The 21,023-nt window shown below is 49.6% G+C and overlaps 1 protein-coding gene across 1 annotated transcript; it reads right to left on the minus strand.

Annotated features, from left to right (window-relative positions):
- Window positions 1-1,245: 1,245 nt before the first annotated feature.
- On the minus strand, window positions 1,246-21,013 carry Chst12 (carbohydrate sulfotransferase 12). The gene is made up of 2 exons (XM_015507602.2): window positions 20,925-21,013; window positions 1,246-2,919 (listed from the first exon to the last, which is right to left on the minus strand). Exon 2 carries the CDS (start codon window positions 2,832-2,834, stop codon window positions 1,578-1,580), a length of 1,257 nt encoding a protein of 418 aa, XP_015363088.1. The 5' UTR covers window positions 2,835-2,919; window positions 20,925-21,013; the 3' UTR covers window positions 1,246-1,577.
- Between the last annotated feature and the right edge of the window lie 10 nt (window positions 21,014-21,023).

Raw genomic sequence — 21,023 nt, forward strand, 5'->3', positions numbered from 1 at the left:
TGTGTGAGCAGGGTACCCAGCAGGTGCCAACATGGGGCTACTCAGAAGTTGCCTAGCACTGGACTCCTCGCCACATCTGCTGCCAACTGTTTAAAAAGAAAAGATGCTTCTAAAGGAAGCTGGGTGACACTGTGGAGGCAGAGCCAAGGGCACCCAGCAGCCACAACCTCCAAGGACTCCGTCCCTCTGGGCCTAGGCAGATGCGGATGGTGCCCCACTGAGCAGTGCCAGCTCTCCAGGGACTGGGAGGCAATGACCAATCTACAGATGGAAGGAAAAGACCAATGTGCTGCTGCAGCACAAACCCAGATGCCTGCGCTGTGGGTCACAAGCTAAAACTGCCCAGGAGCGTGAGCCGGATGCTGAAGAGGCCTCCTCGTGCAGCTCTCTGGGTCCCTCAGACCTGCACATTCAGAGTCAGGCACGTCCCTGAGGGTGAAGAGCACTGGAGCTAAGGCTCCCAGGCTGTAAGACGGTGGCACCTGAGCTCTCCTCAGTATTACTGGACACCACAGAAAACATGTCCCAGGGACAACCTCCAGTGCACACCATCCCTGCTGGCTGCAAACCCTAACAGCCACGACTGGACTTGGGTTAAAGGGAGGGCTGCAGTGAGAAGGGCTTTCCTCTGTGACTCTGACACCAAGACAGTTTACCCATGACCGGATCTCAACAGAAAGTCTGAAAGATCTGGCTGCTCAAACACATCACGGATTTGTCTGCTGCCCTTCTACAAAAACAGGCAAGGCCTGTGCTATAGTATGGGAGTGGGTGTGTTGACTGGGGTCCAGGTGTTGGGCTTGGTCAGGTAGGTCTAGGTGAGGGAGGTCTTTAGGTTGAGTGGGTGAAACCTCAGATGAGGCTGTGATCCTGTTGGGCTCTGGCCTCCTGTCTGCTGATATGATCTCTCCCTCTCACACACAGTCCCGTCACTGCCACCTGCCCTGAGATCCTCACCAGAGCCAAGCTGATGCCAGCACCAGGCCCTTGAACCTATAAACTGTGAGGCAACAAACCTCTTTTATTTATGAAATTACCCGGCCTTGGGGATTTTGTTATAGTAACAAAAACCTGACTTAAACAGCCCAACTTCAAGTTTAGGCGCCTTCTCTCCACTGAAGAAGCCTATGATGCCTCCCTCCTCCATCGAAGTGTGTAGGTCTGGAGCCCCTTGACCACCAGGCCCCACCTTGCATGCATGTGTTTTCGGGTCTGAAAAACCACGAGATTGGTGAGCGCGCGGGTGCCACGCTTTACTCCAGCTTCCTCCCACTTTCATATTAAATATCTGAAATATATTAATCTTACAAAACAGTATTAACAGTGCTCAATGAATACAGGCTGTGGAGTAAACAATGAGTCCGGATTGCAAAACCATGGGTTATTTAAAAAAAACTGGAGTGTGTGTGCTGCGGACCAGATTCCCCGCGGTCTCCCCAATGGTCTCCCCAGGGGAGCGCGTGGCATTTCCGACTGCATCAAACTGGGAGGAAAACCCGGGACAGCCCTGTCCTTGGGAGACGCCCGACCCTTGCTCAGTTTGAAGGAGCTGAAGGAGCGCGCGTTCAGGCAGGGGCTCAGTCTCTGAGCAGGTTTTCGGGCTTGGGGTAGCCGAAGAGCACAAAGTCGGCCTCGTAGAGTTTGTAGAGCTGCTGCCTCCAGGCCAGGGGGATCTTGGCAAACCAGTCCTCCTCCCAGCTGCTGGCAGTTCTGTTCCGGTAACTTGGGGGGAAGTGGAGCCACGTGTCCACCTTGAGGAGCCTCAGGAGCTGGGCGGCATCCTCGTCCAGGGTCTCCAGCTTCCCCACGAAGTCGTAGTCTATCTGGCACGGGTGGCACAGGCGGTACACCTGCCGCCAGTGCTCGTTGAAGGGCGCCAGCTTCTCGGTGTGGGGGTCCAGCAGGTACTGGATGAAGTTGGCGAAGGACACCTTGAGGCCGGCGCTGAAGGCCTCGCTGACCGAGGCGGGCAGGCTGGTGTGGTTGGCGTACAGCCTCAGCATGGGCACCGCGAACTTGCGGTAGAACTCGTCGTTCTCCAGCTCGAACTTGCTGCGGAAGGCCGAGATGAGGCGCACGAAGGGGTCGCGCACGAACAGGAACTTGGTGTACTTCTTCAGCTTGATCTTCATGAGGTGGCGGGAGAACTTGCCGTAGCGGCGCCAGAACTTGTTGAAGGTCAGGTGGGTGCTGGAGTTGTGCACGTGCTCGCGCGGGATGTCCAGCGGGTCGCGGTAGGGCGCGCCGCCGTCCAGCAGGCTCTCGCTCAGCACGATCATCACGCGCTTCCAGTTGGTGCAGGCCACCTTGGGCACGTAGCAGTAGATGATTCCGTGGCGGTCGTCCACGATGAGGTGGTTCAGCTCGTAGTTGGGGATGTCGTCGAAGGAGCGCTCCTTGGTGGGGAAGGCCAGGCTGGAGTTGGCGCAGAAGTCCCGCAGCACACTCCTCCTCTCGGCCTGCTGCTGGCCCTGGTCGGCGCTCTGCTGGGCGTCATGGGGGGACCAATCGTAGCCCCGCACGCTCTCCTCCATGTGGCTCAACGCTGGCTTGCCAGAGGCCAGCAAGGGCTGCTCCGTCTTTTTCCTGGAAAGGTCATTCTGCTTCGAGCCGGAACTTAGGAGCTTATCCAAAAACTCATCCACATCGGATGCGAACTCCTTCTCCTCCCGCTGTCCGGGAGTGGGCAGGGATTCCAGGGTGTGCGGCCTGGACAAGGATGTATGCAGGTAGAAGTGGGCGGTGCCCACGTTGTCCCAGTACACGATGATGAGCAGGATCATGAGGACGGAACCCAGCACCAGCCACAGCCGGAAGAGCCGGGGCTTGGTCATGCTGCCCTGGCCAGGGCTGGGCCCCACAGCTGGACCCCTCACTTCAGCTTCATGGAGACATGGGGCATGGCGCTAATGGACGAACCTGGAGAGACCAGAAACACGGAGTTAGAGGCTGAGATCCAGTGAGCCGTTTCTCTCCCACCCAGAAGGCCCAGCCCTCTGCCCTCCATCCTGTCCCACCTCTATCCCATACTCAGATTCCTTTAGGGGCCTCATCAGTCACTCCAACTTCTTTGTGTGACTATGGCCAATGCCACCCACCAGGGCCAAACAATTAAGTGTGACAAGGGAGGAGAGCAGCGACAACTGAAAAAGAGGATGGTCTAAAGAAACCAGTTCAGACGCTCATCCTTGTGAAGAGAAGGCTTGAGGAAAGGAGAGGAGGGAGGGGGAATCGGAAGTCAGTCACCAGGAGGCTGCAGCTAAGTTGATAAAAATGCTAAAGATGGCCAGGCACGGTGGCACACACCTGTGAGCCCAGCAGCTTGGGAGGCTGAGACAGGGGGATCCTGAGTTTGAAGCCAGCCTCAGCAACTTAGGAGCCCTAAGCAACTCAGTGAGACCCTGTCCCTAAATAAAAAATATAAAAAGAGCTGTCCCTAAATAAAAAATATAAAAAGAGCTGGCTCAGTGGTTAAGCACCCCTGGGTTCAATCCCGGGCACCAAAAAAAAAAAAAAAAAAGGCTAAAGATAACTTCATCTAAAAACAAAAACCAAAAAAACCTGCCAAGCAGACATGGACCAAATAAACCCACCAGAGTCAGGGCCCCACTGGCTGAGTTGGGACATGCAGTGTCTCAAGAAGGCAGGACGACTTGCCTCCTCTTCATCTGTCCCTTGATGTGGAAAGGGCAGAGAATCCACTTCTTTCATGTAGATTCCTGAGTGTGGGATCTCAGGGTCATATGGTAAGCCCAGGTCAGGGGGAGGATCCCTGAGGAAGAAGGGCAGCAGTCCCACAGCTGAGGCCAGGAGTATGTCCTCGGTGGACTAACGTCAGAAACATCTTTTGGGTAACAACAGTTCTATGTGAGCCAAAGACGAATGAGAAACTGCACCCACCCCCAGAGTTCATCAGGGCCATCCTGGAACTGATCTTCCAGCCCCACAAAAGCAAGTGCCACATCCCTGACCCCCCCAGTGGGCACCTGTTGGCGGGGCCAAGCAGGGAGCTGATCCTGTCTCCACCCAGGGGAGCAGATGGTGCTCTGCACCCCCAGCACAGTGCCAGTGTGGTCCTGCTGTGGAGCTGGGCCTCGACTCCACTTGGCATCAATAGGGTGGGAGGAGATGATGAGAGGCAGGACAGCTGCACTCTGATTCCTCCTTACATTGCCACCATGGGGCCTGGTAGGGAGCTGAGCTCCACCCACTCTGACCCCCACCAGCATCAGTGGGCAGAGTGAGAGGGGTGGAGGTGGGGTGGCTGGCACTCGGCTTTCTTTACTCCTCTTCACTGGGGATGGAAAATATTAGTCATGCAACATAAATAAAAAGAAAGCAGGAGTGGCTACGTTAGTATCAGATAAAGTAAACTTCAGAAGGAAAAACGTTATTAAAGACAAAGAGAAACATTACACAATGACAGAAAGTTTGACCCACCAGGAAGACACAATAAATGTGTATGCACCAAACAACAGGGCTTCAAAACACACAAAGGAAAACTGACAGAGCTAAGGGATCTATAGACAAATCTACAATTCTAGTGGGAGACTTCAACACTCCACTCTTGCTGATGAGAGAACTACTAGACAGGAAATCCACACGGATATGACACCAGCAACCAGTAGGATCCAACTGACAGTCACAGAATGCTCCACCTGATAGCAACTGATAGCTTCCCACTGAAGCATCCCAAAACATCATCATGGCAGACGGAACCTGAATGAACTTAAAAGAACTGAAATCATACAGAATCCTTTGGCTGTAAAGGAATAAACCTAGAAATCCATAACAGAAAAGATAATTGGAAAATCTCCACACTTGGAAATTAAATGACCCCCTTCTAAATAATCCTCTGGTTGAAGAAGCCTCAAAGGAAATTGTAAAACACACAGGACTGAATGAAAATGCCAAGGCAACGTGTCGAGCTCCATGGGTTGCATGTGGAGCAGTGCCAAGAGCAGAAGCAAAGAGGGAGACTGCAGATCAATAACCCAGCTCCACCTCGAGAAGCGGGGAAGGATGAGCAAGATAAACTGGGAGCAAGCGGGAGGAACAGGGGAAAGAGCAGAAATCAATGAATCTAGAAACAGGTAAACACAGAAAAATCAACAACAACAACAAAAAAATCAAAATTGATAAGCCTCTGGTAAGACTGACCGTGATAGAAACGGTCACCAGGAATAACCAGGAATAAGATGACACAGAGCCTGCAGGTGGAGAGGGTGGCCAGCGTGGACAACTACATGCTCACAACCCAGCAGCTTAGATGAAACGGACTGGTCCTTGAAAACCACAAACTCCCCAAAGAAACAGCCCTATTCTCATGGAAGAAAGTGAATCTGTAATTTAAAAACTCTTGAAAATGCAAGGGACCAGGTCTATTTTGGACTGGCCAAACAACTATGCATAAAAAAATTAAGGAGTTACAACAAAACAAAATATAAACAAATTGGACTTCATAAAATTAAAAACTTTTGTTCAAAAAAAGATAATAATACCAATAGGATAAAAAAACACAGAATGGGAAAAATATTTGCAAATGACATATCTGATAAGGGATTAACATCTGAAATATATAAAGAACTCATAAAGCCAACAACACCCCAGTTTTAAAAAGGGCAAAAGACTTAAATAGACATTTCTCTAAAGACAATATACAAATGTCCAATAAGCACACGAAAAGTGCTCAAAATCACTAGTCATCAGGGAAATGCAAATCAAAACCACAATGAGAGGGCTGGGGATGTGGCTCAAGTGGTAACGTACTCGCCTGGCATGCGTGGGGCGCTGGGTTCGATCCTCAGCACCACATAAAATAAAATAAAGATGTTGTGTCCATCAAAAACTGAAAAATAAATATTAAAAAAAAATTCTCTCTTCTCTCTTAAAAAAAAAAACCACAATGAGAGCCAGGAGTGGTAAGGTACACCTGTAATCCCTGCAACTCAGGAGGCTGAGGCAGAGGATCACAACGTCAAGGCCAGCCTGGGCAACTTAGGAAGGCCCTGTCTCAAAAAACATTTTTATTTTTTATTTTTTTTTTAAAGGCTAGGGGTGTAGCTCAAAGGTAGAGCATATGCTTAGCATGTTGGAGGCCCTGGTACTCGTACTGCAAAACAAAACAAAAACAAATAACAAACACAACGTACCATCTCATACCTATTAGGGTGGCAACTATCAAAAATCTGAAAACAGTAATTACTGGGACGTGGAGACACCGAGCCAACATGCTCTGCTGGTGGGATGCGAGACAGTGCAGTCCCATGGAGGACAGTATGGAGGGTCCTCAAAAAATTAAAACAGCATTAACCCATGACCCAGTCATTCCACTCTTGAGAATATATCCAGAAGAGTTGGAAGCAGGATCTTGAGGGGTTATTTGTACCCTGTGTTCACAGCAACATGATCACAACAGCTAAAGTAACACGGATGCAACCCAAATGCCCATTCATGGGTAAATGAGTAAGCAAACCGTGGTCTCTGCATACAGTGGAATATTACTCAAGTCTTAAAAAGGAAGGAAATTCTGACACATGCTACAACATGCATGAACTTTGAGGACATTATGCCAAGGAAAATAAGGGCTACAAAGAGACACATATCATATGATTCTATTTCTATGAAGTAGTCAGAGCAGACAAACAGGTAGAGACAGAGTCTAGAAGGGTGGTGGCCAGGGGAAGGGGGAGGGAAGGATGTGGAGTTAGTGTTTCATGAAGCATTAGTTTTGCAAGACGAGAAGCTTCTGGAGATGGGTGTTGGATGGCTGTGCAAGGGAATGTGCTCAACTCCACGATAAAAGAAAATTAGGGGGAGAAAAAAAGAAAGAACGGGAGCTATAACAGGGCTCTTGGGTGCTGTTAAAGAAATACAGCAAAATGCAGGCCCGTGTGTTTCTGGCTGTGTGGATGTGAAGGCCACTACACGACTCCAGCGCAGGCTGAAACCGTGCCTGCCGCTGAGGCCACAACTCACCCTTGCTCCCGCGACCTGCCGGAAATCGCCGACTGACTTCCTTGCAGTCAGCTATTAAACAAACGTTTAAAGTTTTTAAAAATGTATAAATATAGTGGTGTCCATGAAAACAGGGTAGGGAATGGGTCCTGTCTTGCTCCCTGAGATTCTCTTCAGACAACCAAAGCCCTGTGTGTCCACCACTCAACTCTGTGACTGGTCCAAGGCCCTGTGGCTCTGAGTCCATGTGTCACCAGACTTGCTTGGGCGCGGTCCCTCACAGGCCTTTCACATCATGGGGACAAGCCTTCAATTCTGGCTGCAGAGGGAGTCATCGATGGGTCTGAGAAGCCACGATTCATTTTTAACATCAAGGGAAGGCCTCGTGTTGTCATTTCTAACCTCAGACAAGCCACATAAACAGCAGTTGTGGCAACAAGCCCGCTGAGGACATGGCAGCTCTCGGGCAGAGTCCTTTGAAGAGGGAACTCGGCTACTTTAAAACTCGTGCAGCGCTGCGGTTCTTAGAACTGCAAGGAGCAAGAGCAAAGGAGGAAAAAAAGGGCTACCAACGAGATCGCCAAGTGTCACTTTTTATTTATCTATTTATTTTGCAGGGCGGGGAATGGAACCCGGGGCCTTGCACACTAGGTCAAGTGCTCTCGTACTTACTGAGCCTCACCCCAGCCCCAAGCAGTTCGGGCATCTGGGAACTTCTGGCCCCAGGGCCACACAGCTCCAGCCTGAAGACCAGGTAGCACTTCATTGCCTGGCGACAGAGAGACATGGCAACCATGTGGGCGCAGGTGGGCTGAGAAGCAAGGTCACGATCCAACTGCCTCAGAAACAGGAACTGCACTGACCTCAGAAAGCACTTTCCATTAAAAAAAAAAATAAGGGCACTATTTCCAAAGGCAGATCTCCCAGTATTTCAAAAACACAGTCAACACAAAGCCCTCGTGTCCTGCGGCAGGAGCGGGCCGAGGCATCACAGGAAGAGGCCTGGCCTCTACCTCCCCAGGGAGACTCGAGAGCAGAGGCTCACTCAGATGCTCTAGTCAGAGAGCTCTGGGAGGGACTCCTGTCCCCTACATGCTATGACAACAGCACAGGGTTTAAACCCAAACAGCTGCTGGGTAGACGAGTTGTCCTCTAGCTTGAAGTGGGCTGTTAGGTCACTTCTGTTCTGGCACATGACACATAAGACACAATGCCATGGGTAGACTTGGGAGCTTAGAAGGCAGGAACCTATGCTGGGGCCCAACCAGTCTCAACAAGGCTTCACACCAACAGTGGGCAAAAGCTGGGGGCAGAAGGAGCCACTGGTGGTGGGCAGCAGTGGCCTCAGCTGCCTTTCATCCAGTCCACCCATCATCTTGAGCAGGGCGAGAGCTGCACCAGATTCACCTTAAGACCTCAGTAAGGCCGGGCATGGTGGTGCACACCTGTAATTCCAGAGGCCTGGGAGGCTGAGGCAGGATTGCAAGCTCAAGGCCAGCCTCAGCAATTTAGTGAGACCCTAGGCAACTTAGCAAGACCCTGTTTCAATTGAAAAAAAAAAAAAAAAAGACCTTAATGAGGCATTTCCCACATTTTTAAAGCAGAGCCAATGGCTATGGTACCAAGAGATCAGGTAACATGTGAAGGCACTGAGTGCCCACCCGATTGGTCAGATGTTATTCTGCCTGTGTCTGTGTTTCTGGATGAGATGAACGCGTGCATCAGCTGGCTGACAAAGCAGTTAGCCCTCCCCAACATGAGTGAGTCTCAGCCAACCCACACGGGGCTCAAACAGCGCCAAAGGCTGGGCAAAAGACACTTGCTCTCTGAGCCTGGCTGGCTGTAAGAGGGGACACAGTCTCCTCCAGCCTTTGACAGTCAGGGAACCCCATGAAAAACAGGACCCTTAGGATTATCAAGGGAAATAAAAAGCTAAGGCAACTCTTGGCCTCATGGCCCAACAGCCATACTAGAAAATCAGTAGTTAAAAGGTGACCGTCTCTAAAGTCACAGGAGTGAGATAGCACACCAAGAGAGAGAATTTTTAATATTTACTTTCTTTTAGTTTTCGGTGGACACAACATCTTTGTTGTATGTGGTGCTGAGGATCGAACCCGGGCCGCACACATGCCAGGCGAATGTGCTACCGCTTGAGCCACATCCCCAGCCAAGATAGCACACCAAGAGATGCAAGGCTGGGAAAGTCATCCCAGCCCTCCAAGACTATGTGGTCAGCAGAGACCCCAACTGAACCCAGACAAAGCAGGGTCTGCACTATTCAGAAAATAACAGTATAGAGACTCTCCCAGATGATCAGGGCCACTCCAGGTGTTAAGGGCCATAGAGCAGTCACTGGAGTAACCACAGTCACCTGGACCTTGCTAGCACAGTGACACATACACACCCAGGTAGTGATCAGTGACCAGACACTCGAGGCCTGAGAAGGTGTGATAAAGAACAGCGCAGGTGGGACAGGCCCACCTCCACCTGTGGCTACATCAAGAGACCAGTTCCTGCCCACCCGGCAGATGCCATAAAAGCTCTGTACCTTTGCTCTTGTTTGGGTCAACCTGGGGTCTCTGTCCTCCTGTGCTGTCTTCTTCTAGCTTAGGCAGATGTCCTTAATAAAGCCTTAGCTGTGTTTAAAGTCTCCTTAGGTCCACTGTTCATTTCTGCAGCTCTGAATCCAAGAACCCAAGTTCAGTAACACCTTCAGACTGGAATTTATATCACTGCTCTCCTGGTCTGGATCTCAGCCTCCATAATCGTGTGTGAGACGATTCTTTAAATCCATCTCTTCACACACCAGCCCTCACATCTGATTGGTTCTAATTCTCTGGAGAAGCCCAATACTAGCATTTGCTTTGCCATTTAGTCAAGGGGTTTTGCAGGCGCGTGTTCACTGCAGAGAGTAAACAGAAGCGATCCAGCCAATGAAAATCAGTCAGTGTTAAGCAAAGGAAGCCAACACATTTGGCACGTGGCAAGGATGTCAGAAACACGGAGACATTCAGCCTGTCTGACAGGTATTCCAGGGGACGGCCCACAAGCCACTTTTTCCCATGTAGCTACCCAGCGTCTCAGCCAGGCTTGTGGGAAGCCCATTCCTTCCTGACTGAGTCACTCTGGCACCTCTGATCTTTTTCTTCTTTTCAGTCAGGTTTATGGAGGTATGACTTACGCACAATAAAATCCCCTCTTCTTGTTAAAGGTACAGTTGGGCGAGGTTTGGCAAACATGCCCTACAATTAAAACACAGAACATTTCCGATACTCCCAAGAGTTCCCTCATCCCCTGCCTGGTCACCCAGCTCCAGGCAATGCCAAGCTGTTTTCCAGAATATAAATGGAGCCACACAGGACAGGCCACTGTGTATGGCTTTTTCCACTTAGCATAACACTTCTGAAATCCATCCAGGTCTGTGTCAGTAAAAATTTCCTTTTCTTATTGCTGAGTAGTATTCACAGTATGAATATACCACTGTTAACCTATTTCCCAATAATGGAACTTTTGGGGTAATTTCCTTCTTTTTGAATAAAGTTGCCACCAACTTTATTGTATTAAGGCCAGAACTTTTTTTTTTTTTAATACTGAGACTTTCAAAAAGTGTGACAAGGTGGTATAAACAAAATCAAGTACCTTTTTCAGCTGTTGGGAAATTCTGCAAGATGCATAAAAGATATTCTATACCAATGCTAGGAATTCATTTAAAGATCAATCAAACTGACTGATTGTTGAAGTGTGGCATACAAATCTTAGACTGCCAATGACTACTCAGTTATGAAACGGTAGGGGTCCCACACTGACATCCACAATGCTACATGGAGACAGTCAGATTCTAAATGAGTGAAGAGCTGTGTCAAACACATGCATTAGCAGCCTTGACATAAAGAAGTCCTTTCCCCTAAGTGCTGGGCTCTAGAAGCACGGCAGTCTCCATCAAAATCCCAGCAGGCTTTCCGGAGAAATTGAAAAGCTAATTTTTCAATTTACTAGGAAATATAGAAGACCTAGAATGGCCAAAACAAGTGAAAAGGAAGCACAGAATTGAAGAAGTTAAAATAGCTCATTTCAAGACCGATGGTAAAGCTGGCAAGTAGCAAGACAGTGAAAAGGGCACAGTAAGCTATGTGGAAGACACGTCCACAAACGCCAAGTCCAGAAAGAGACCCCACATATATGGAGAACTTATTTTCAACAGAGGTGTCAATGTATTTCAACAAGGAAAAAAGTTGGGCATGGTGGCACATGTGTGTAATCCCAGCAGCTCAGGAGGGTGAGATAAGAGGGTTGCAAGTTCAAAGCCAGCTTTAGCACCGGGCGCGGTGGCGCACACCTGTGATCCCAGCGGCTCTGGAGGCTGAGACAGGAGGATCGTGAATTCAGAGTATTTTCAACAAATGGCTCTGAAGCAACTGGATATCTGCATGGGGACAAAAATGAAACTCAACCCTGAACTTCGCCCCATACATGAAATTTATTCACATTGGACCAGTGCCCTAAACACAACGCCAAGCTATAAAAACTCCAGAGGGTAAGATCAGGAAAGTCCTCAAAAGGCTCATGCTAAAGGCTTGGTCCTCAATGCAGCAACGTTCCGAGCTGGGACTTCAGGGAAGTGACTAGATCTCGAGGGCTCTGGCCCCCCAGTCCATGCACTGATGGATTCCTAATTTCATGGCATAATGGGAGGTGGTAGAAATTATGGGAGGTGGGCCTCCTTGGCAGAAGTAGGTCACTGGGGGTGTGGCCTGGAAGAGTATTTCTTGAGCTCCACCCTTTCTCTGTCTCTGCTTCCTGGCAGATGCACCAGGCAGCTTTGCTCAACATGTCCTTCCGCCACGATGTTGGGCCTCACTTCAGGCCCAGAGCAATGGAGCAGCCAACCCAGACTGAAAACTGAGGCTGGGAGCCCAGCTGGATCCTTCTTCCTCTAAATAGTTTTCTCAGGTATTTGTTGCAATAATGAAAAGCTGACTAATACTGATGCCAAAAGCACAAACCATGAGAAAGTTTTGGTGAACTCAGGTGGGGTTTTTTAGCACTGGGATTGAACCCAGGGGCACTCTACCACTAAGCTACATCACTAGCCTTTCCTTTTTTTTTGGTACCAGGGAATAAACTCAGGGGCATTCACCGGAGCCACATCCCCAGTGCTATTTTATTTTATTTAAAGACAGGGTCTCATTGAGTTGCTTAGCGCCTCACTTTTGCTGAGGCTGGCTTTGAACTTGTGATCCTCCTAGCTTAGCCTCCCAAGCCTCTGGTATTATAGGTGTGCACCACCACGTGGGGCCATCCCTAGGCCTTTTGACTTTTTTTTTTTTTTAAACAGGGCCTCCCTAAATTGCTGAGGCTGACCTCAAACTTGCAATCCTCTTGCCTCAGCCTCCCAAACTGCTGGGACTACAGGTATGCACCACAATATCCAGCTTAACTCAGGCTCTTTAAATTTCACCGTTAAGAAAACTGACCAGAACTGGTTACAATGATGCATGCTGTAACCCTAGCGACTCAGGAGGTTGAGGCAGGAAGATCGCAAGTTCCAAGCCAGCCTCAGCAACTTAGCAAGGTCCTTAGCTACTTATGAGACCCTGTCTGAAAAGAAAATATAAAATGGGCTGCTTATGTGGCTCAGTGGTAAAGCATCTCTGGGCTCAATTCCCAGTGACAAAAAAGAAAAGAAAGAAAGAAAACCTAAAGCCAGACCATAAGCTGGGAGAAAATATTCTCAATATACACATAATGCAGGATTTATATTCAGAACACACAAAAACCTCTTAGACCTAAATTAAGAACACAAACAATCCAATTAAAAAAACAGCAAAAAAAATTGGAACAGACATTTCACAAAAGATTTTCAAATATTCAAAATACACGGAGGAAAGTGTTCGTCATCATTAGCCACCAAGGAGTTACCCGCCTCCCACCACTGGAGTAGCCCAGATGAAGCAGACGGCCGGCTGCTGGTGAGGATGACAGATAGGTGGGGCCAGTGTGGGCGCAGATGGTCCAGACCCTACAGAAGAGAGCCTGGCGGTCTGCAGTAAAGGCAGACATACAGCTTGCTCTTCCACTTCTAGGTGCTCAGGAGAAACGAGCACCTGTCCACACAAAGATCTGTACGAGAACGGTCATGGTGGCTTTATTCAAAATAGTTAAAAACAGAAAACCACCCTGATTGCCATCAGTGAGCAAGTAAATAAACAAACTGTGGGGTCCTCATCCCATGAACACTACCGGCATAAAAAGGAATGGCCAGTGATTCATCCAAACCAGACAGATCTCACAGACATGCTGGAAAATAGTTGCCAGACACGAGCACACGCTGTATGATTCCACCTAAGGGAAGCTGAAGAGAAGTAAGAGCAGTCTCCTCGGACTGCAAAGGAGTACAGAAAGCTGGCAGGAAGGAGCCCACCTTGCTGCCTGCAGAAGCGGCTCCACGGCTCAATGCTTCCGCATCCATTTAGTGGAACACTTACAAATGCAATTGTGTGTGTGTGTGTGTAAATAGTATCTTAATACATTTCACTTAAAGTTAAAATTTTTAACAAGTCATGGTCACCAGGTATGGTGGAACATGCCTGCCATCCCAGAGATTCAGCAGGCTAAGAGAGGAAGATGGCAAGTTCAAGGCCAGACCCAGAAACTTAGCAAAGCCCCAAGTCACTTAGCAAGACCTTGTATCAAAACAAAAAGTAAAAAGGACTGGGGATATAGCTCGGCAGTAAAGCGCCCCTGGGTTCAATTCCCAGTAAAACAACAACAACAACAAAAGCCAGTGGTCTCATGAAGTTGATCTCCAGAGGCTGAAAGTTCTCAACAAGAATGCAGTGGTCACTGGGTACAGTGGCTCACGCCTGTAATCCCAACAGCTTGGGAGGCTGAGGCAGGAGGATGGCAAGTTCAAAGCCAGCCTCAGCAACAAAGAGTCTCTAAGCAACTCAGTGAGACTCTGTCTCTAAATAAAATACAAAATAGGGCTGGGGACTATTTGGTCGACTGCTCCTGAGTTCAATCCCCAGTACCCACCCCCTCAAAAAAGAATGCAATGGTCCATGATCCAGCTCTCACAGACTTCTACAAGATGATTGGTGCAGAAGTTTTCATGTGAACACTTAGGGGCTGGGAGAAAAGGGAGAGTCAGAGACTGAGTCCTGGCTTGGCAAGCAGCCTGGCATGTCACTTGTATCTGAGTTTCACTCAGTGGCAGAGTGCTTGCCTGGCATGCACAAGGCCCTTGGTTCCATCCCCAGCACTTCAAAATTACATAAATAAATTTTTTGTTCTAAGAAGTTTGCACATAAAAAGAAAGAAAGAAAAGCTTTAGCTTGCCCAGATCTGCAGAGATAGCAAGCAAGCTGGCACCTGAGCTCTGGCCACTGGTCTGAGAGCCAATTGTTCCATCTGCTGTGCTCAACTGGCCTGTGTGGTATAACTGAAGCAGAATTGGTGGGGTTTTATTAAACATTTGGCTCTTTATTACCTTTATTTCTGAGAGAATTAGCTCCTTCGTGTCCAAACAGCCACGCTCTAAAATCAAGTGACATGACCTTCATTGAGAAATCCAAGAATGTTTCAGGTTTTATTTATTTATGCTACTGGCAAAAAGATCAGAAAGTACTTACTGCTCTTGCAGCTTAACAAATATTATATAAGACAAATAATCCCCTGCCGCTCTACTGCTGTGGGAAGTTTCTGTTACTGGGGTCAACAGGCACACTGGGCACACCCTGAGCTGCCCAGCCCTGCAATTTACACCGAGGGCTGCATTAAGATGCCACTGTAAGCCAGATCTCGCCATGATGATGGTTTATTTGCTTATAAAATTACTTCATTGTGTTTAGTTAACCCTGCAAACTAAATCTGACAGGATATACAGATAAAAATAAGTAATAAAGGCTCACATTGATGAGAACAGAACATTAATTTAGGTCCTGGAAGACCTGAATGAAAATGGAGTGCAGATCTGGCCTTTGAAATAAAGACATCCCCCCAGAGCTGGGCCTGGGCACCTGGGCTATCAGACCACATGAGCTCTTTCTTTCCTGATCACCACGTTCTCAGTTGCCATCTTACAAGTGGATGGGATTTTAGCACCTTTCTACCAGCCTGATTCCCAAACCAGACTTCAAGTTCTCAGAAGACAGGGATGGTGTCTACCGTATCTTGTTTGTTCCACACAATATTCAAATACTTCTTGCATGATCCAAAAGATAACTCATTTACAAGAGTTAAGTCAATTCAAAGAAATGATTTCAAAGGAAAATAATAATACACTTCATCATGATAAACTTAAAAACCTGCTTGGGGGATTTATTTGCAAAATCTACCCAGACCCCACCCTCTCTCAGCCCACAACTGCCCACATGCTCGCCATGGTCTGAGCCACCATCAGCTCTCAAGCCGCTGCATCAGCCTCCGAACCCTCTCCCTGCTCTGCCCTCCTGCCCTGTGATCAACCCGGGAGCCATGGCTATCCTGGTAAAAGCAGATTGTGTCAGCTCAAAATCTCTGCTCAAGATCCTGCAATCAGTTGGGCATGGTGGTGCATGCCTATAATGCCAGTCCCTCGAGAGGTTGATGAGGAGAATCATGAGTTCAAAGCCAGTCTCAGCAACTTAATGAGGCCCTAAGCAACTTAGTGAGACCCTGTCTTAAAATACGAACTAAAAAGGGCTGGGGATGTTGCTCAGTGGTTAAGCACCTCTGGGTTCAATCCCAGGTTCAAAAGAAAGAAAAAAAATCCTGCAATCACTGGTATCCCCTAGTTTCCCACTTACAGCCCTTCCAGTGGCTCTGACTAGCATCCCAGTAGTCTCACCTCCTACCCCTGTCTTCCTTGCTGACTTCAGTCAAGGTCTCATCAGCTCATCAGCTGCTTAGTAGAGCAGGCTTCTACTGTAGCTTCTGCACAGACCATCCCTGTGCTGGAGGGCGCCCAAGCTATCCCAAAGCTCATCCTGGTGAGACCTTCCCCAGGCATCTCAAGGAGGCAGCTCCCAGCCCCACCCTGTGGCCCAGCTCCTGCTTCTCCACAGCATCATTCCCACCTCGGGTCCTACTCACATCTGTCTGCTTACCGTCACCACCTGCACAAAACAGAAACTTCAGGAGGGAGTTCTCTTCCTGCTTGTCACAGCTGTGTCCTCAAGGCTCTGGGCAGTGCCTTGAGGACACAAGGAGGTGTTGTGCTAATAAAAACAGACACCACGGACCCTGCTCATTTCTGAAACCAGTGGCAGGTGAAGAGGGCTCATTAGCACTGTACCTGTGGTTCCATTTAAAAATCCCTTTACAAACATTAAAAGAAACAAAAATGGCTTAAAAAAAAAAAAAAAAAACACCAAGTCTCTGACAAGTGTCCATGGACTGGAGACAGGATACTGAGAACAAAGACAATAATAAAGAGAAAATGAGAACAAGTAAATTCTGCCTGCTAAGAGGGGCCTGTGCACAACACAGGCGGCACTGGTCTCCCACTCCACCAAAGCAGGGGCTGCTTGGAGAGCCTTTGCCCACAGTGTTGTACCTGCACATCCATCAAGGGGTTAAACTGTCCCCAACTAGGAAGCACAGCAGGCCTTCCCTCCTTCCCCCACCCTCACCTGCTAATCTGCTGATCTTAGTGTGTGACTCCTGCTCACCACGTGCCTCAGAGCTACCACTTAGCTGTTCTGTTTGGGGACTGAACTCCCACCGGGGCAGGCGAGAACGGAGCTCCCTTCCCCCACCCTTGACCCTTCACAACCCTAACCCTCCCCACCTGGTCCCCACACAGGCATATCATTCCAATTAGAGTAGCAGTGAGTGTTTATCCACACTGTCACCAGTGTGGAGAGACTATTCACAGCTCGTCCTGGACACCGTAATTATTTTTCTTTGCCCACACAATGGTTTATTTTCCTGGGAACTAATAACAGTCTTGTGTTTTTCTTTGCTTTGTTTTCCGTGCACTTATCACTAATCCAGCCCCAACTCTGCCAAGGTTTAAATCTCCTCTGCAGATGTCCCAGCTCATTGGGTGTCCTGTTAATTTCATCATCTCCTTCTTCCAAAAAAAGTCCCTTCAAGGAGCTTTGTGAGGGGCTCAGGGCAGGGACCTCAACTCCCAGGGAGCTGCCAAGCACCAGGCCCCACCCTGCCTGCAGCCAGCTGTCTCCCCACCGCTATCTCTCTCTGGCGCACCAGCTTGTGCGGGGATGGCATGTTGGCCAGTCACCTCCTTAAAGTTCAGAAGTGGCAAATTTGGGGAAGTTCTTGGAGATGTCAGTTCTACCCTCCTGCCCCTCACGGTTGACAATGTTTTCCTTCAGAATTTTGAAAGCAAGGCTCTTTGATCTTCTAGTGTCCAAGGCTCCTGTGGAGTCCAAAGCCATGCTGCTTCTTGGTGAGTGGGGACCTGTCTATGGTCTGTTTTTATTTATTTTTTGCTAGAAGCTACCACAGATTCTGTGTCCCCGTGTTCTATGAACCTGCAACAGGGTGCCTTGGAGCGGGCCTCAGAGATCTTTCTCCAACTCACTCATCACTTAAATTCTGGAGCTGACAGCATCACTTTCAGATGAATCCCTTGCATGCCAAACTTCCACTAGTCTCTGCCTGAGACAGCATCCCTCACCCCCAGATCCTCCTGCCCAGGCTGGGTGGGGATGGAGCTCTGCACACCAGGGCTACCTGCGCTCTCATCCTTGGTGCTGGGCACTGGAGCCCCTTCAGTCTGGCAAGTATGTGGGTTCCAGAAGTTATTCTGTGAATGATTTCATGCTCTTTTCTCAATTCTTTCTTGCTAAAACTCTTAATATTCAGCTGCCGATCTCCTGAACTAATTCTTTGATGTTCTTCTTTTTTTTTTCTCTCATTTTTTTCCATCTCACTGCTTTTCTGTGATACTTTTATTTTATTTTATTTTTGTGGTGCTGGGAATTGAACCCAGGGCCTTGTGATTGCCATCTGTTCTACTTTCTGAGAGTTTCTCAACTTTATTTTTTACTTGCAAACTGGGTTTCTTATTTCCACTGTCATTCTCTATATCCAAGGCTTCTCTTTTTGGATCTCTGAACATTCCTTTTTTTGGTAAAACTTTCCATCCTTGTTCTATGTCTGCAATATCTTCTCTCCTCTTCACTGCAGAGCAGGGGCATCTGCTTCCTGGGTCTCCTTCCTGCACACTGGCTGCTGCTCCCAAGCGAGTGTCCCACCCGGGCTCTCACATCAGGGTGCTTCTTCGGTGTCCTTGGTTAGCTGTGCACACTTCAGGGATGGGGGTAAAAGAATCTGGGTGCTTTGAACACTGGGAGACGGTTATTAATTGTGAACTCTGTTAGTAAGATCCTTCTTACCAGGATCCCCCTTTGTTGATATTTTTAGGTCTTTTCTCTTGGGCTTCTCAGATTCCCCAAAGACTTAGCCATCCTTCTGCCTGGAGGGAAAGACCCACTGGTCGTGTTCTGGAGCTTTCTTGTGGCATTCTCTTGTGTTCTGAATAGCAGTGCACCTGCCCCCCACCCCCGCCCATTCTCAGTGGTGCCTGGTGTTTCCCATTCTTGTCTGAAATACTTTTTTTTTTTTCTTTCTGAAATACTTTTAAAGTTTCTAAATAGTTACAGAAACCACCTCCTTGGTTAATAGCAGGAAGCATTATGTTAGAAGGTCAGTTATCTCCAGGCACCAGCCTTGACTAGAGCCACCAACTGGGTGTGAAGCTTACAGCTACTTTCTGAAGAGAAAGAATATGAAACTTGAAACTAAAGATTTTAAAATTAGAGATTAGCTGCATTTGTTTCAGAATTATCAATAACCAGTCTCTTTTCTACCTATGGCACCTTCAGCCCTGGGCCTCTCTAGAAGAGAATCACCCACCAGCCTTGACACTTGTGCAGAGTGACAGTGACCTGCATGGCCACAGGCAGCCCCATAGTGGGCTACGTCTTCCGGCTCCTGCTCCCACCCTGCTCAATTCATCATCAAAGATGCCAACAATGCCCTCAGCGCCCATTCAAGACATCCAGCTACCTCTGCCTTCTCTCTGCCTCTCCCCGCAGCCCACAAGACACCACCACCCAGGCGAGTTTCCAGCTTCTTGCAGCCCCCCATTCTCTCAGCCACTGTCTTCAACACCCCCACCCCCTGTAAGCCTAACCAACAGTCTGCATCTCCCCAGGCCCTAAATCCACCTTCCCTATTTCCACTAGTATGACTAGCCTGTCTGGAATACAGATCCAACCATCTTCCACCCAGACCTCAACTGCTCCTCTCCAAGGGCATGAAACTCAAACTCCCCAGCTTGGCTTTCCAGGTCCTTCCCAATCATAAATGCATCCTTCCACCCAATCCCCATTCCAGGAGGAACAGGGCAACTCACATCTCCCAGGTATCTCCACTTCCACCGCTCTGCTGCTACTCTGTGATATTAAGAAACAAACTATCAATATGTGCACAGTGTAGATGAATTTCAAACGTATTATGAGGGGTAAAAGAAGTCTGTCTCAAAATGTTGCATACTGACTCCATCAGAGTCTTCCCCAAACTCATCCCCCAAGGCCTGCTCCACTGTGGAAAACTTCAACTCCATTGACTAAGCTGAGCTGCTCCCTCTTCCCTCTCCCTGCCAACGTGTGGCTTGTAGCACCAGCCACCCTGCATTAGCTCCAGCTGACCATGGAGCAGCCAGCCCAGGGCAAGGCCCTTGGATGTGCACTATCCAGCCCAACTTGCTATCCTGCAGTGACTGGAGGTTTGATGGAGCTGGGGTGCATCGGGTGAGCCGACCCTGCCAGCCTGCAAGCCTCAGCACAAAATCCTATGGACTCATGTGCAAGCCCCTTGCCATCCCAGACAGACACACTTCAAACCCACAAAAAGGGGATTTCACATGGCAATTTCCAAATTATCCTTGTTTTCTCTCCTTCCACCCAGACACCAGCGCTGACTCACATTCCCAACACATGATGCTCCCAGAGAAGGGCTGACCCAGGCTAAGCCGGGTCCTGCCGTGGGGGCAGGGAAGGCCCAGAAAGCTGCTCCCAGATACCCAGAGCACTGATGACAATGCAGGGCACCCGCAGACAGACGCCGGGACTTCACATTCTTATTCATCCCGGGTCTTCCGAGTCCCTCCGGTGTCGGATTATAAAATAAATAATTTAATAATTGTGAAAACACTACAGCTTGTTGTGCGCCCTGCCAGACGGAACCCCTGTGCGGGCCAGGGGCTGGCCAGCCATGCCTTTGGGCCAAGAGCCCAAAGAGAAGATAGGTCCTCCTGTGAGCGGCTCATGCAAGGCTTCCTCCCCCTGAAGAGGCAGGGGGGCTCCGACTGGAGCAAAGGGTCACTTAGGTGATGCTCTGCCACCTCCGCCTGGAGCTGGGGTCTGCGCTCTGCTGGCCTGACGCAGCGAAGGGAAGCGGAGTTGGAGCAGAAAGCCGCCCGCACACTGGGGGGGGAGGTGTAGACCGGGGGGCTTGGGTGGGTGCACAGTCTCTGCCTGCGGGGCAACGCACACTAACCACCGCCAGGGCGCCACTGGACGGGTTCCGCGGGACACTGCAGCACCTTTGTCATCTCTCAACAATTATTGATTCTGCTCGCAGATGCTCAAGCAGCCAAAGAACAAAACTGCTAACGCCGGCAGGGCCAGGAGCTCGGTCGCCGGAGGAGAGGTGGCCCGCAGATGGGTAGGGGAACAGGCGGCCACACGCTTTCTCCGCTCATCCTGCGGGCCAGGACCCCGCAAGCAGAGGGTTCAGAGAAGGTGATCGCCAGGCCAAGGTCACACAGCGGGCCGGTGCAGGGACTCGAACCCGGGCCACGCCGGACCTGCCAAGGCCGGGCGGGGAAGACCGACCCGCGCCCTCAGCCTGCCAGAGCGATTCTCACTCGCGAGACTCCGGCCCGTCCCCGCCTGGGGACCGGGTGCCGCACGCTCCGTCCCACGCCCTCGCCCCAGCGCTCCTTTCCTCACCTCGTCCCCGCGCCCCTTTCCTCGCCTCGCCAGCCTCCGCCGCCGCGGCCGCGCGACTCAGCAAACCCTCCCCAGGCACAGCCCGCCCCCGGCGCGAGG

The sequence above is a fragment of the Marmota marmota genome, unplaced genomic scaffold (assembly GCF_001458135.2).
Source record: "Marmota marmota marmota unplaced genomic scaffold, marMar, whole genome shotgun sequence".
NCBI classification, from domain to species: Eukaryota; Metazoa; Chordata; class Mammalia; order Rodentia; family Sciuridae; genus Marmota; species Marmota marmota.